Genomic DNA, 14,991 nt, shown 5'->3' on the forward strand with positions numbered 1-14,991 from the left:
GCTTCCGGAGTCCCACAGGCCAAAAAGGCCCGATAGGACTCCTTCTTCAGCCTGACGGCATCCCTCACCGAAGGTGTCCACCAACGGGTTCGAGGGTTGCCGCCGCGACAGGCACCGACAACCTTGCGGCCACAGCTCCGATCGGCCGCCTCGACAATGGAGGCACGGAACACGGTCCACTCAGACTCCATGTCCCCCACCTCCCCCGGGACGTGTTCGAAGTTTTGCCGGAGATGGGAGTTAAAGCTCCGTCTCACAGGGGATTCCGCCAGACGTTCCCAGCAGACCCTCACAACACGTTTGGGCCTGCCAGGTCTGACCGGCTTTCGCCCCCACCACCGGAGCCAACTCACCACCAGGTAGTGGTCAGTGGACAGCTCCGCACCTCTCTTCACCCGAGTGTCCAAGACATACGGCCGCAGATCCGATGAAACGATGACAAAGTCGATCATCGAACTGCGGCCTAGGGTGTCCTGGTGCCAAGTGCACATATGGACACCCTTATGCTTGAACATGGTGTTCGTTATGGACAATCCATGGCGAGCACAGAAGTCCAGCAACAGAACATCGCTCGAGTTCAGGTCGGGCGGGCCGTTCCTCCCAACCACGCCCCTCCAGGTCTCACTGTCGTTGCCCACGTGAGCGTTGAAGTCCCCCAGCAGAACAAGGGAGTCCCCAGGAGGAGCACTCTCCAGTACCCCCTCTAAGGACTCCAAAAAGGGTGGGTAATCTGAACTGTCGTTCGGCCCGTAAGCACAAACGACAGTCAGAACCCGTCCCCCCACCCGTAGGCGGAGGGATGCTACCCTCTCGTTCACCGGGGTAAACCCCAACGTACAGGCGCCGAGATGGGGAGCAACAAGTATGCCCACTCCTGCCCGACGTCTCTCTCCCTGGGCAACTCCAGAGTGGAAGTATGTCCAGCCCCTCTCAAGGAGACTGGTTCCAGAACCAGAGCCATGCGTCGAGGTGAGACCGACTATTTCTAGCCGGAACCTCTCGACCTCACGCACTAGCTCCGGCTCCTTCCCCACCAGAGAGGTGACATTCCACGTCCCAAGAGCCAGTTTCTGCAACCGAGGATCGGACCGCCAGGGTCCCCTCCCTTGGCCGCCACCCATCACACAGTGCACCCGACCCCTTTGGCCCCTCCCACGGGTGGTGGGCCCATGGGAGGGGGGGCCATGTTTCCTCTTCGGGCTGAGCCCGGCCGGGCTCCATGGGTAAAAGCCCGGCCACCAGACGCTCGCCATCATGCCCCCCCTCCAGGCCTGGCTCCAGAGTGGGGCCCCGGTGACCCGCGTCCGGGCGAGGGAACACCAAGTCCAAGGTTTTCCTTCATCATTGGGGTCTTCGGGCTGCACTTTGTCTGGTCCCTCACCTAGGACCTGTCTGCCTTGGGTGACCCTACCAGGGGCATGAAGCCCCAGACAGCATAGCTCCTAGGATCATTGGGGCACTCAAACCCCTCCACCACGATAAGGTGGCAGCCCATGGAGGAGCATATATATATATATATGTATATATATATACATATATATACATATATATATATATATATATATATATATATATATATATATATATATATATATATATACTGTATAAAAGTAAAGAATTAGAGAGATTTACTTGTTTTTCCAGGATCTTCGGTTCTGATCTAGTATAGTTCGTGTGAAGCTCATGATTGGACCTTAACTGAGTTCTTTACTTTATAAGATTGAAAACATTTTTTTTCTGTTCTTGGAAACTTGTGGCAGCATTAAATATACGGACATTGAAATGTAGGACTGGCTTGTTTTTCCTCCCAGATCATTTTAAAGTGAGAGACTGAAGGAAAATACATTTTTCCCCTCCGGCGTTGGAGGCGTAAGAAGGGAAAAACTATAAATTATTTCCTTCTGTTTCTGCTGTTTTATCGCTTTAATCTGTTGTATCACTGAAAAATTAAACACTTTTGTCACTTATTTTAATTTCGTTGTTTTAATTTTTGTCTTCTGGAATATTTTCTAAAAGTAATTTGAAATACTAAACATTTAAGACAGAAGAAACATGCAGACTAACAACTAACGATTATTTCAGTAATCGGTTATTCTATTGATTCTCTGCAGATTTTCCATCAAACCAATTTAGCTTATTTCATAAAATATTAAAAATACATTAAAAGATGCAATTAATCAAATAATTAAATTTATTTTTAAAGTAAGAAAATAAACATTTTATTGCTTTAAAAGCAACAACATAGCATTTATTTAGTATCTCCAGCTAAAAAATATTCCTATTAACATGTGAGCATGTTGGCTATTTTTTTTTTTTTGATCAACTGATTAATCGTTAAAAAAAACATATTTACAAACAAGTTTTTTAATCTTAAATTGAAAGTGTGTTTATTTTTTGTACAGTTTTAGCTTAATTACTGTTCTAATAATGTTATTTTTCAGCAAATTTTCTTTTTTATAGTCTTTAGACTTCAGTTTAATCAATTACAAAATTAGTTGACGATTATTTCAATAAAGAATTAGAAAACTTGGAAGCTCCAGAGTTTGAAAAGTCATGAAAATATTTTAGAGAACAATCAGAAAATTTTCTCTGACATAATTTTGTTTTTGTAGAAAATTTCTGAGATTAATTTCTGGAGGGTTTATAATAAATTTCTTGCTTTTCAAACTTGAATTTCTGAGTTCTAAATTTAAAAATTTTGCAAGAAAAACCTTTTCAACTTTTGGAAATTTTCTGAAATATTCACCTTTTTTTCTACAAAATTTCTGAAATTAATCTCAAAACTTCAGGGGTTTTTTAGTAATAATTTTTTGACTTTACAAACTCGGAAATGTCTGTTTTTCTCTAGAAACGTCTGAGGCTAACCTAAAACTTTGACCATTTTTTTCTAGTAAATTCTCAACTTTTCAAATTCAAATTTCTGAGTCAAAATATAAGAAATTCTGAAAAAAATTTTTTTGACTTTTGGAAATTTTCTGAAATGTTCATGATTATTTTTATGTCTTTTTCTTTAGAAATTTTCGGAAATTATTCACATTTTTGTGCTTCTTTTCTACTACATTTTTGACTTTTGAAACTTGAATTTCTAAGTTACATTTTTTCTTTTAATTTGCAAGAAAAAACTTTTTGACTTTGGGAAAATTTCTAGAAAGTTTCTGAAATAAAATTTTTAATTTCAGATTTTTTTTTGTAGCACATTCTTGACTTTTCAAGCTCATAAATTTACACGTTTTTTTCCTAGAAAATCTCTGAAATTAATCTCAAAATGTCTAAGTTTTTTGGGAGCTGTCGGTTCTTTTCCTATTTTCCCAGGTTTCGCCCTCATGTCTTGTCATATCTGAGTGATACTGATCCACAGAAACCTCATATTTCCATATTTCCAGTAAAAACGAGCTGAGGTTCGGTTCGGTGAAAGTGTCCCGCCTCCTCCCAGCGGGGGGCCCGGTCGGTGGGAGGAGCGAGCCGCGCCGGGACGCGCCGCGCCGCAGCAGCACCAGCAGTCCCGTCCGAACCAGCAGGTCCGCCTCGGAGCAATCAGAGCGCCGGTTCACCTGTTCACCTCCAAGAACCCGCCGCCTGGTTCCGGAAAACAACAACAACCCGGGCAAACCGGTGAAATATGAGCGACGCTGTTCGGCGGCGCGGCGTCTGGATGCCATAGGTAAAACTGTCTTTGTTACATTTAGATGCTTTTTGACATGAAATCCGTTTTTTGGCAAAATCTCTCCTTTCTGCTTCCCCTCATGCTCAGCGGGAGCAGGAGGCTCAGGTGCGTCGACGACGGAAATTACCACTAATTATTTCTTAATAAGTTTAATTTTAACTGATTCAAATTAGAAAAATTCTCCCAAATTATAAATTTGGGAGAATTATACAATTAAAGAACGGTTGCTTCTCTGATAACAAACTTGTAGGAATTGGGATTATTGTAGTGGAGAAACGGTTTGTTTTTATTTTATTTTATTTTGTTGCAGCGGCTCTGCAGGACAAAGAGGGTCGCCTTCCTTCAAATTGCGATGCATCTCATCGGGGTGGTCTTAATTCTGGTCGTGACGGGAATAGCAAAAGGTAATCCGTGGTTTCCAACATTCCTCTGAGACATTTAAGCAACCCCAAAGGAATTACGCTCATTTTGTCCGAGATTAAATGATTTTTTTTGTTGTTGTTTTCGCCCTAACGGCTGAATATTTGACTGTTTTTGAGTGTTTTGTGTGTGTTGTGACTGCGGCTGTTTCTGTTTGAGGCTGGGAATGCAGCGCGGCGTGCAGCACAGAAAATGGGTTTTGTGAGAAGCCGGGGAAGTGCAGGTGGGTTGCTAAAATTACCTGAGCAGATGATGGCTCACATCCTGCGGGCTTTTTCAACCCCATCTCCATAAATGTTCCTCATTCAGGGAAATTCAACCACAATCTGGAGGTTTCACAGCTTGGATTTGAAAAATAAATCTTTTTTAAACTTTGAGTTTGGCAAAGTTCACCCACTGAAAGCTGTCATTTGTCACATTTTACTTCCTGGGTATCTAAATTATGGATTAAAGAAGTGTTTTCTGCTCATTTATAATTAATTTGAATGGTTTAGATCAAAGCCTATGGATGCATTCAGAACTAGAAACTGTAAAAACTTAACATTTAAGGCCAGATTTCATCAAATCTGTCGTGTTTCTTTAATTTTTATTTACTCTTAACAGAAAATCCAGAGCTAGAATCTATAAAGAACTTAATTTAAAACCATATTTCATCAAATCTCTGTTTCAACTACATTTTAAAAAGAATGTGCTAATTAATCTGAAAATTGATATGCAGATTATATTATTATGTACCTTACCACAGAAAACCCAGAACTAGAATCTATTGAAAACTTGTTTTAAAACCGTATTTAATCAAATTTAAAAAATAATGTCCTAAAATTTTAATCTCCAAATGGACATGCAGCTCTAATTGCTGCAGAAGATGATTTTATAAATTTACTTAGAGGGTTTTTCTTTAATTTCTATTTACCCTACCACAGAGAATCCCAATAATAGTTTATAGTTTAAGTCGTCTGGATGCTTTAGGTGTTTTGAGGACATTAGAATGAAAAGTGATGTGTGGGTTGGTGTATAAATAGTTTCAAATTGCTTTCATTTTAAATTTTTTCTCCTTCCTGTTACCCTTTAGGTGCAAACCCGGGTGGGAGGGGGAGAACTGCGACCGCTGCATCCCGTTCCCAGGCTGTTTGCACGGCGCGTGTGAGAAAGCCTGGCAGTGCGTCTGCAAAGAGGGCTGGGTGGGCAGCCTGTGCGACCAAGGTGAGTCGCATCAACCGCTCCACCTTTTCCGCCGCAGAGGTGAGACTGAGTCACCGCTGCCCAGAAAAAAGGACATGAAATTAATCAGAATAAAGAGGACAGAACCGGCCCAAGGGATGTGCGAGTCAAGTGGCTGCTCTGAGCCTCCACACCACCGGGGGGCCACCAAGAGCGTCAAGCCAGCATGATAAATATGTAAATTAACACTGAATAATACAAACTGAATGCTTTTAAACATGGAAAAAACTATTTCTATAGACATGTTATTGTTTACAACTGGAAATTATGCACGTGTGAATCGTTGGAAGACGACTCTTTTATGTGCCGTTCATGTCCGCGCTGCTGAGTTCTAACGATCCCGTTAAACAAAGAAACCTGGAGGTGTAGGTATTATTAATTTAGTGCAGTGCGCCACAGCAAGGGAAAAAATATCAAAGAAAAATTGTTGAAGAACAAAACCACTTTTTTCCTCGCTTTCTGTCAGCTACGCTACAGTCTTGTTGCCATAGCAACTGACGACGATGCCACTTTGTTTCAGGATTCAACACCAAGAAAACGTGTAAACACCAAGAACAGAACATTCAGTCTGTTACAGTATTTTGCTTTTAGGCTTGATGTTTATCTTGCGATCATTAATAAGTGATCGATTAGCTACTGCTGCTAGTAGCTAAGCTAACAAAGCGGTCGTTGATCAGCTAATTTAAACACCTGCTCTGCTGATAATATGTTAGTCGGTGTTCAGATTGCCTTTTTTATTTTGTAACTGAACCGAAACATCAAATTTCACATCACATCTACATGTTAAGATTGTCATAGTCAAGCTAGCATGAGTGACCTGCTTCTTTCCCTCTTGCTGTTTTTTAATTAAAGGTTTTTCCTGACCTTGTTGACAATTAGTAGAAAGTCTATAAATCTTTAATGTATAAATTATGCATATATTTAAGATCTAGCACATTATGTTGACCACATTGGTAGTCGTTGCAAGCTAGCAGTTTTTTATTGTTACTGTTTAATAGTTAAAATTGTATAACGCACTAAAACTATGGCTGTTTCAGATCAGTCGTTATTGATTAGTGTTTAAATATCTAAAATGCTGCTCGTGTGACTTTTCCTGTTTTATCCACAGTTTTCAGTCCACACTGTCGTTTCGTATTTTTAAGTAGTTATGAGGCTTAGTGGCGGAACCTTAAACTGCTGCTGCACCAGTTACTCAGCAGGTTGTTGCTAGGCAACCGTAGAATGAGTGAGTTGCTAGGTAACCAAACGGCAAGCGAGGGTTGGTGGTGAGTTGATTCCACCAACGTTCTGGTTCTGGATCGGAGTACAGTGAAATTATTGAACATTCTATAAGATGTATTACTTGCTGATATTGATCACTTATCATGATGTATATTATTGATTTACTGTCCATCCATAACTTAAGCACCATTTTGCATTTCAAAATCCACTGTTTTGTTTTGTTTCAGTTTGCTTCTCCTGCAAATCAACAGCCATAATAACTCTGGCATGACGCAAGCTAATTAAGAACGAAGCTGTTCTAAGCTAACATAGAGAAGCTTAGGAATGATGAACCATCTGGTGTTGACATGTTGGTATGTGGGGCCCCAAATTAAAATCTGCTCTGGGCCTCAAAAAGGTTTGGGCCGACCCTGCAGATAGAAATTTACCACCTTACCTTTGAAAATGTGTTCACTGGCGTCCTAAGGATGACATTTTTAAACAAAACCGAATAATTAATACGGAATCTGTTGATCCCTCGAGCAAAGTGAGGAACAAAGAGGAATAATTCAAAGGAGTTTCTGCTTTATTTTTTTGGATGAGGTATTTTGAGCAGTTTGACCCAGTTATCTGAGCGTTCACGCTGCCTTTCATATTCTGCTGGAGCATATGTTCACATCGCCAGTGTTATGCACTGGGCTCTGTCTCTTTGAGGATGCAAAGCTGCTGCCATGCGGCGGCAGAGACGGAGCGAGAGTAGCAACAAAGACGTTAGAAGAGGCACACAGTGATCTGAAAAACCACATGATGTTGTGATTTTCTGTTTTTCTGCACCAGATACTCGCCTGTGCTCATCCAAGCCTTGTCCCAGTAACGCCACCTGCATAGAGAGAGGAGAGGGCGGCTACCTGTGTGTCTGTCCCCAGGGCTACGCTGGAGAAAACTGCCAGATGAAGCAGAGACTTTGCCTTCTGAACGGGTACCACAACCTGTTTTTATTTATTAATAGGAACAATTATTTATAGGGATTAATATGCAGCCACTACTAAATAAAATATTATTTATAGTTTTCTTGTTGCACTTCAGTTTCGTTGCTCTAATAATTGGTCTCAATACTTTCCATTTAAACCCGTTTAAATCTCATCTGTAACTGGATTTGTTTTGAGTTGTTAAAACAGAATGAGGAGTGCAGACCCGTTCAGTCTGATTTAATCGAACTCTGGTTGGTTTGGATCGAACTCGGCTCGGTTTGGATCGAACTCGGCTCGGTTTGGATCGAACTCGGCTCGGTTTGGATCGAATTCGGCTCGGTTTGGATCGAACTCTGGTTGGTTTGGATCAAACTCTGGTTGGTTTGGATCGAACTCTGCTCGGTCCGGATCGAACTCGGCTCGGCTGGGTTTTAGGGAGGTCTGAATGTGCAATCAGTCAAGAAAAGTAAACTCTGGTCTGTCTACAAACCTCGATGTTGGTTTGGTTGAAGTGAACTCTGATGCGGTTTGAATGCATATGTGAACGCCAAGCAAACTGGAGACCGCTGCAGAAACACACAGAGCAGGGCATTCTGGGTAGATGAAACCAAAACAAACACACTAGGCTAGCACTAGCGAGAGAAATGACTTGTGTTCTTTTGCCAAAGACAAAAGAGAAATCCTCCAACCGCTAAAAACTGACGCTGCTCCATTTTTGTTTCCATTTTGTGAAGAAGGAAGTTGCGCTCAGTGTCTTCTTCAGAGGTTTTCCTGTCGAGGAGAAGAACAGGTTGTTCAAAAGGTTTGGCTCACAAACTGCAGCAGCTAAAAATCACACCTGATATCCCAGTAGATTCAGGTTCAATTTGGGACCAAAAGTTGCATCATTTGTTACATTTCCAGCTGCTGCTGTTCTTTCATGTTGCGCTGTTAACCAATTAAAGCTAATTGAAAAACCTGTTCCCCTCCTCACCTATGGGGGCGCTGCATCAAGAAGCACTGAAGGAAAAAACACGTCTGAAGATGGAAATAAAAAGGAGAGGCGTCAGATTTTAGTGGTAGTAGGATTTATTTTGTCTTTTGTACAAGACGCCAACGCTAAGCTAGCTTGTTTATTTTGATTGTATTTACCCAGAATGCCCTGCATTTTAGTCCACTTCCTGTTTTTAGAGCTTGTCAGAAATAAACTAAACTCAAAGTATTTCAGTTTGTTCATGTGCACAGCTGGCAGAGAGACACCTTAATTGACTTACATCTGTAATTACAATGAAAAATGGCTTAACGTATTGAATTAGCCCTGAATGCTAATGCAATGCCACACTTTTCAGATTTTTAACTGTAGTCTATACAATGAAATGTAAATTTATTCAGTTTTTATTTGAATTTCCAACTGGGAAAAGGATAAAAAGCATCTTAAGACTTTATAGTCAAATTAAATCTAAATGTTTGAACATTTCTCAATTTTAAATCAGTAGTAGCGACTCTTTCCTGCAAAATGGTGATTTTATTTTACAGGATTTTTTTAGTTTTCATGTCAAACTGCAATTATTTCCCCGTGTTATAAACATGGATATAAATATGATCCTGTCTTGGAGAAAATGTGACATTTCCACAGATTCTGGGCTTTCTTTAGACCACTTCAAAGCACTCAACCTTTCAAGTCAATACTTCAAGATCAAATAAATCAAAATGCTCTTAACAGGCTGTCGCGTTTCAGAGCCTCCATGCTGCCTGTGACCTGATTTCCTTGCTTAGCTTGCAGGACGACATCAGTGCATCCTTCCTGCGTCTCTGTTGTGCATTGAAAAGGCCTCGACTGCAGTTTCATTGGGAAAATGTTGCATCGCCTTTACATGGAGAATATTTGGTCTCCGAGGCGCCAGCATCCACAGATTCTGAGCTCCAGCTTGTTTGCTTTGACAAAAAGTGATAAAAACAGCAACGTCTGAACTTGGATTTTAACAGGCTGCTATTAATGCTGAAGTTTTTACACCCTGAACTGAGAGAATAAAACATGCAGATTTACAAAGTCTGAGTGAGCTGAGAGTTCACATCAGATCTCAGATTTCTGATGTTTTTCATGGATTTCTGACATTTCACAGAAAAATTCTAAATTTCTTGTAATTCTGTCGGGAGATTTACAGACTCCTGGTGGGGTATTTTGGATTTCTGACCGTTTTCTTATATTGCTGTCTTTTTCTCAAACTCCTGATGTTTTTTATTTCTCAGATTTCTGGCATTCCTTAGAAGGATTTTGCCGTTTTTCTTATATTGCTGTCTTTTTCTCGGAATTCTGTCGTTTTTTTTCCCGGAATTTTCAGTTTTTCCAATATTTCTGACATTTCTTAGAAAATTTGTCGTTCTTTCTGATTTCTGTCGTTCTTCTCGAAATTCCAACTTCAATCTTCTGAGATCAAAAGTCCGAATTCTTGACATGTGATCAGAGGGGCGTAATTTGATTGGCTAAGAGCCGCTCGATTCTCTCCAGCTCTGATCGTTTTGGATCGGGTCACGTTTGCTGGCGAATTAATGTTTTACATTTGCTGACGAATTTAAAGTAAAATTTTTTTTAAAAATCACTTTTTTCTTTTTCATTGATGTAAAGTCCAGGGTCCTTTCTTTGTCAGGTTTGTCAAAACAGAACAAACAGAAACAGAACAAACCAGATAAATTAGCGGCATAAAGCTAAAGATTAAGTTGAACAAAGTTCTCTGCATTTCTGAATGACATCTGGGGAAAAGCTGAAGAGCTTTCCTGTCTGCTGCTGGATTGCAAATCGCTGTTATCCGTCAGAAATCCTCAATCTGCCCATCAGGCTGATAAAGACTCCAGGGACGCAGGCGGCTGCCTGAACCCTCAACCTCTCTGCGTTTGTCCTGTCCAGCATTGACCAGAATAAACCGACTTACACCGAACTGCCTTACAAAATAAACTGCTCTGCCGTTAGTCACGGTGGAAAACCCAGATCCCTGCTTGTGGTTCTAACATTAATCAGCTGCGCTACGAGGCAGAGACGTCTGGAAAAGAACCGTATTTCTTCACACTCAGACAAGGTGTTGGAGGCTCGTGTAATTACCCAGAGTTCTGCTGGAGGTATTGATTGGTTTCTATCTGGAGCTTTCATCTGTCTGCGTCCTGTTAAGCATGACCGCACTGATCAGATACGCCGCCGCACAAGTCGGCGCCGGTGGATTATTTCACAGGCAGAGCCCAGGTTTCTTTCATTTATGTCCCGTAATGGGTTCAGATTTTTAATTTGCAGAAAATGGAGCCTACTGTTTCTTATTAGTGTGAAGGGGAAGAATTGCTCACAGCAGTAAAAGAATACCAATGAGCGTCGCCGGTGCAGCTCGGTAAATCAGAATATCACTCAAATGTTTGTGAGTAATAACGGTTATGTTTCAAGAATTTAATTGATTTCTGATTGACTTGCAGCAAGTGGAAATCCAAAACCCAATTTCTCAAGTTAAATTACAAAAGGCAAATTAAAAAGTAACATTTAAAGGGGGCTTATTATGCAGAATTGACAAACATCAATTTCTGTGTTTCCGTTTTAATTTCCACTGCTTTTAAAACAGATAAAGCACTTTTTAAAAAATCAACACACAACCGATTTTTGGCAATAAGTTCATGTTTTTTGGTGTCTGGAAAACAAGCCTTTTCAAAAACCTCCTGATTGCTGAACCGCACTCCATGGGAGCTGCGCTGTTGCCCAGCAACCCCAGCATGTTACTTAGCAACCCAGGCAGAGCTCCGTTACATTTGGTCTGCTGGGTTTTTTTCAGCTTTATGCGCTGTACAATGGCTGCTTTGCTGTTGACTTGCCATCCAGAAACCACTTGCTGCGTTCTTTTTGGTTGTGCAGGAGGCTCCACTTCTGCATTTCAAAGATGTACGGTAGAATTGCGCATCTGTTTGCAGCCATTTTAATGTGCGAGTGTAAACGTTGAGTTAGTGAGGATGGCCAGCAGCAACTTATTTGGATTTAAAGTGACAAGACGCCCTAAAACATCTAATTATGACAGCAACTCAAGACTAAAACTCATTATCCAAGAATGATTTTGTGCAAAAGAATTTTAATGAACATCCTAACCTGTTCAAAGAAGCATAATAAGTCACCTTTAAGTCAGAAATGTCACGCTACGGTCTGCGCAGTCATGGAGGAGACGGCTGACCTGACCGGTGTCCCACAGACTCTCACTGAAACTCTCCAGGAGAAAAAGCCAGAAAGGTCACATCCACTGAAGCCAACTGTTCAGTGGAAGAGGAAACAAAAGCACAAACAGGATCGTTAACCACCACCTTGAGAGGATTGTGAACCAAAACCCATTCCTGAGATTAGAAGAACCAAATAAATATCCCATTTCTGTAGATCGTAGGTTTCAAAAGCAGAGTTTTCAGAGTTTGGTCTATAAAGGAGGCAATTCAGTCATTTAATGTTAAACTTCTCTGACAAAAGCAGGTAACCGGCTTCTTCCTATGGTATGCCTGACATGTCAAATTTAAAGTCCTTCATTCAGAAAAATGTTACATTTGCAATATGTTTTTGTTTACGGCGGCATATTTAGACCAGCGTATGAGAATCAAGTCATTACATTAGCAGAATAAAGATGCTGAAAGAAGTCATAGAATTATGAGGAAAAAAAAGTAATTTTAATGAAAAAACTTTGAGATCAAGTCAATTTTTTTATGAAAAATTGTCTGCACAATTGTTTCAAGATTGAAGTATTTCCTTATTTCCAAAACTGATACCAAAATGTAAATTCACAAGACGGTCGGGATTTCTTGAGTAATCATGAAATTACGACTTTATTCTGAGAATATTACGGCTTTACTGGGGAAATCGTATGACTTATCCCTGATAAGACAACTTTGTTACGACTTTTTTGACTGTTACCTTATTGTGATCTTTTGACCTTATTTTTAGATTATGATATTAAAAGAACATTTCTCTTAGCTTGTCTCTAGTACTAGTAAATGCCACAGACCGATTTTTATAATTTGACTATAATTCTTGTTAAATTTCTACCAGTTTCTGTTGATTAGCCACAAGTTTTCACACTAAATTGACAACTAATCTGTTCTGGTTGCTGTGAACATTTTATGGGAAAAAGTCAAATTATTGTGGCTGTGAAATATCAGAATAAACATCTTGAAACCTGCAGATCTTTCCGATGTCTGAGATTTCTGTTTAGAAAGCATGAGCTGCTCTTCATGGGTGAAAGAGCTTTAAGTGTGCGGTAATTTTGGTGCAACCTCCAAGGACGGCTTATGAGGCTTTTTCAGCTTGATGACTCAGTCTGTGGTAAATTAGTGGGTTTGCTCAGAACCATCTTCTTTATTTTTCTGGGAAATAAAACAGAACCACATCTGAAAGGAGGCAGAATAATTAAAATGACCTCCAGACAAGCTCTAACCTTTCTGATTAAATTCTCATATTCATTGCCTCCTCGTTTATAACTACATGAATAAAACATGGATGGACTGAACAAAATTCGCTTTTTGCATATTTTTGCACTTACATCTGGCTTTCTACTGCTTCTAAAACCAGCCCAAGCGCTTAAAAGAAAAACAAACCAAAAAAACCCATAAAGCCACAGTTTGGTAATAAGAGAACGTATTTTGGTGCAACAGTTTCATTATCACTGCGCCATTATCTAACAACCACAACTGAGCCCAGCCCGTAACATAGCAACTCCAGCTGAACCCAGTCTGTTACCTAGCAACCCCAACTGAGCCCAGTCTGTTACCTAGCAACCCAAATGGAACTCCAACATGTTTGGTTAGCTGGTTTTACCGCTTCATAATGGCTGCTGGAAAAGACATGATTTCAGCTAATTCACCATTTAGAAACCACTCGCTGGATTCTTCTTGTTGCAGGAGGCTCCACTTCTGCTATTTGCACATCTGTTTGCTGCCATTTTCATGTGTGAGTGTAAATATTGAGCAGGGAGGTGTGGCCAGCAGCAGGTTATTTGGATTTAAAGTGACAAGACACACCAATAGGCAGAACTGATCAGACTAAACTCTTATCTACAAATGGTTTTGTAATGAACATGTTTTGTATCGTCCAAATCCTAACCTGTTGAAGGAAGCATAATAGGTCACCTTTAAATAATAAATGCTAGACCTTCTTCCTCTCTGAAATACGTTGACTTTGTCCTGTTGTGTCCCTCAGCTCTCCTTGTCAAAATGGAGGCACGTGTGTGGAGGCCAGCGGCTCTGCAGCCGACCCTTCCTGTTTATGTCCTCCTGGATTTTCCGGCGCCCTCTGTGACATCAGCGCCGGCAGCTGCCAGCCGAACCCTTGCCTCAACGGGGGCAACTGCACGGACCACGGCCTGGCCTTCACATGCGCCTGTCCGCCCGGCTACACCGGCTTCACGTGCAACGACACCAGCAGCCTCTCCGCCTGCGCGGGCGCACCTTGCGCCAACGATGGAACGTGCGTCGGTCAGTCCGACGGAACCTTCCGCTGCATTTGCCAGAAATGGTACTCGGGTCCCACCTGTTCCCTCCATCACAGACAGAGATCCAGGACCAGGCCTGCCAATACCAGACCAGTGGAGCACAGAGGATTTGCTCTCACTCCGCAGCACTACTCCCTCCCTGCCCACGCCTTTCACAAGCTGCTCAGACCACCGGAGAGAGACTTGCTGAAGATCACCCTGAAGGAGTCGGTCCACTCCACTGGCGTCCTCGTCACCCACGGCCAGCTCATCTGTTTCGGCATGCTGGCCTTGCTCACCTGTCTGGTTATCTTGGGCACCACAGGAATAGTATTCTTTGGTCGCTGCGAGACGTGGCTGGCCAACGCCAAGTACAGCCAGCTTGTGCGGCAGCAGCGGGAACACCTGCTGAGGGAAGCTGGCAGCGCGAGCCAGGAAGAACCGGAGCACTCTGTAAACATCATCCTGCCAGAAAAGATTAGACTCTCCAGCTTCGGGAGACACTACACCTCCATCTGATCAAAACGTCTCCTCCTGTTACCGGCTCCCTGCGGAGGGAGCCCCAACGAATGTCACGGTGTAACCCAGAATGAAGCGCTGTCACTGTTGTGCAGCTGTTTAGCGCAGACTGGGCTGAATGTATCCTGTCTGGACCAAGGGGACGAAATGTTACATGAGGCTGTAAATGTTTCAGTCAGTCATGCTATTAAAATCCACTGAAATTGTGCAGAAATTCAAAAGATGTCATTGTGTGGCTTATCTTTACCCCTCTACTAATCACTCATTTCATTTTGTGCTTCTAATTAGATTTTTTTTTTTGTAAGCTATTTTACAGTTTTATTTTAGAATAGTCTAGTTGTAAATTGGTAATGATCATTCCAGACAAAAAGTGTAAAAATGTATGTTACATGACAGCCTATGTAGGAGTTTTAATTTATTAATAATTGATAAGTTTGTGCAGTAATGTCCAGTCGATGTGTATTATGGTTTTTCCTGCTTTACAGAACAAACTTTACCATGTTGTGCAAATGTACTAATGAGTCAGCTCTTTGTTGGATATTAGTCC

General features: G+C 41.5%; 1 protein-coding gene across 2 annotated transcripts; it reads left to right on the top strand.

Annotated features, from left to right (window-relative positions):
• Positions 1 to 3,409: 3,409 nt before the first annotated feature.
• On the top strand, positions 3,410 to 14,665 carry dlk1 (delta like non-canonical Notch ligand 1). 2 transcript variants are annotated; one of them, XM_028001284.1, is made up of 7 exons: positions 3,410 to 3,661; positions 3,752 to 3,769; positions 3,975 to 4,068; positions 4,244 to 4,307; positions 5,157 to 5,287; positions 7,343 to 7,484; positions 13,655 to 14,665. In XM_028001284.1, the coding sequence occupies exons 3-7, from the start codon at positions 4,017 to 4,019 to the stop codon at positions 14,442 to 14,444; spliced, it is 1,179 nt and encodes a 392-aa protein (XP_027857085.1). In that variant the 5' UTR covers positions 3,410 to 3,661; positions 3,752 to 3,769; positions 3,975 to 4,016; the 3' UTR covers positions 14,445 to 14,665. The 2 variants fall into 2 exon arrangements, with proteins under 2 accessions (XP_027857085.1, XP_027857086.1); XM_028001285.1 differs by lacking the exon at positions 3,752 to 3,769.
• The last annotated feature ends 326 nt before the right edge of the window (positions 14,666 to 14,991 follow it).

This window comes from Xiphophorus couchianus, chromosome 19, assembly GCF_001444195.1.
Source record: "Xiphophorus couchianus chromosome 19, X_couchianus-1.0, whole genome shotgun sequence".
Classification (NCBI taxonomy): domain Eukaryota; kingdom Metazoa; phylum Chordata; class Actinopteri; order Cyprinodontiformes; family Poeciliidae; genus Xiphophorus; species Xiphophorus couchianus.

Excerpts from the sequence above, each read along its gene's own strand:
- dlk1 (XM_028001284.1), top strand. The coding sequence starts at position 4,017 with ATGCATCTCATCGGGGTGGTCTTAATTCTGGTCGTGACGGGAATAGCA. Across the intron at positions 4,069-4,243 it reads CGTGACGGGAATAGCAAAAG|GCTGGGAATGCAGCGCGGCG; the intron begins GTAATCCGTGGT and ends TTTCTGTTTGAG. Across the intron at positions 7,485-13,654 it reads AGACTTTGCCTTCTGAACGG|CTCTCCTTGTCAAAATGGAG; the intron begins GTACCACAACCT and ends TGTGTCCCTCAG.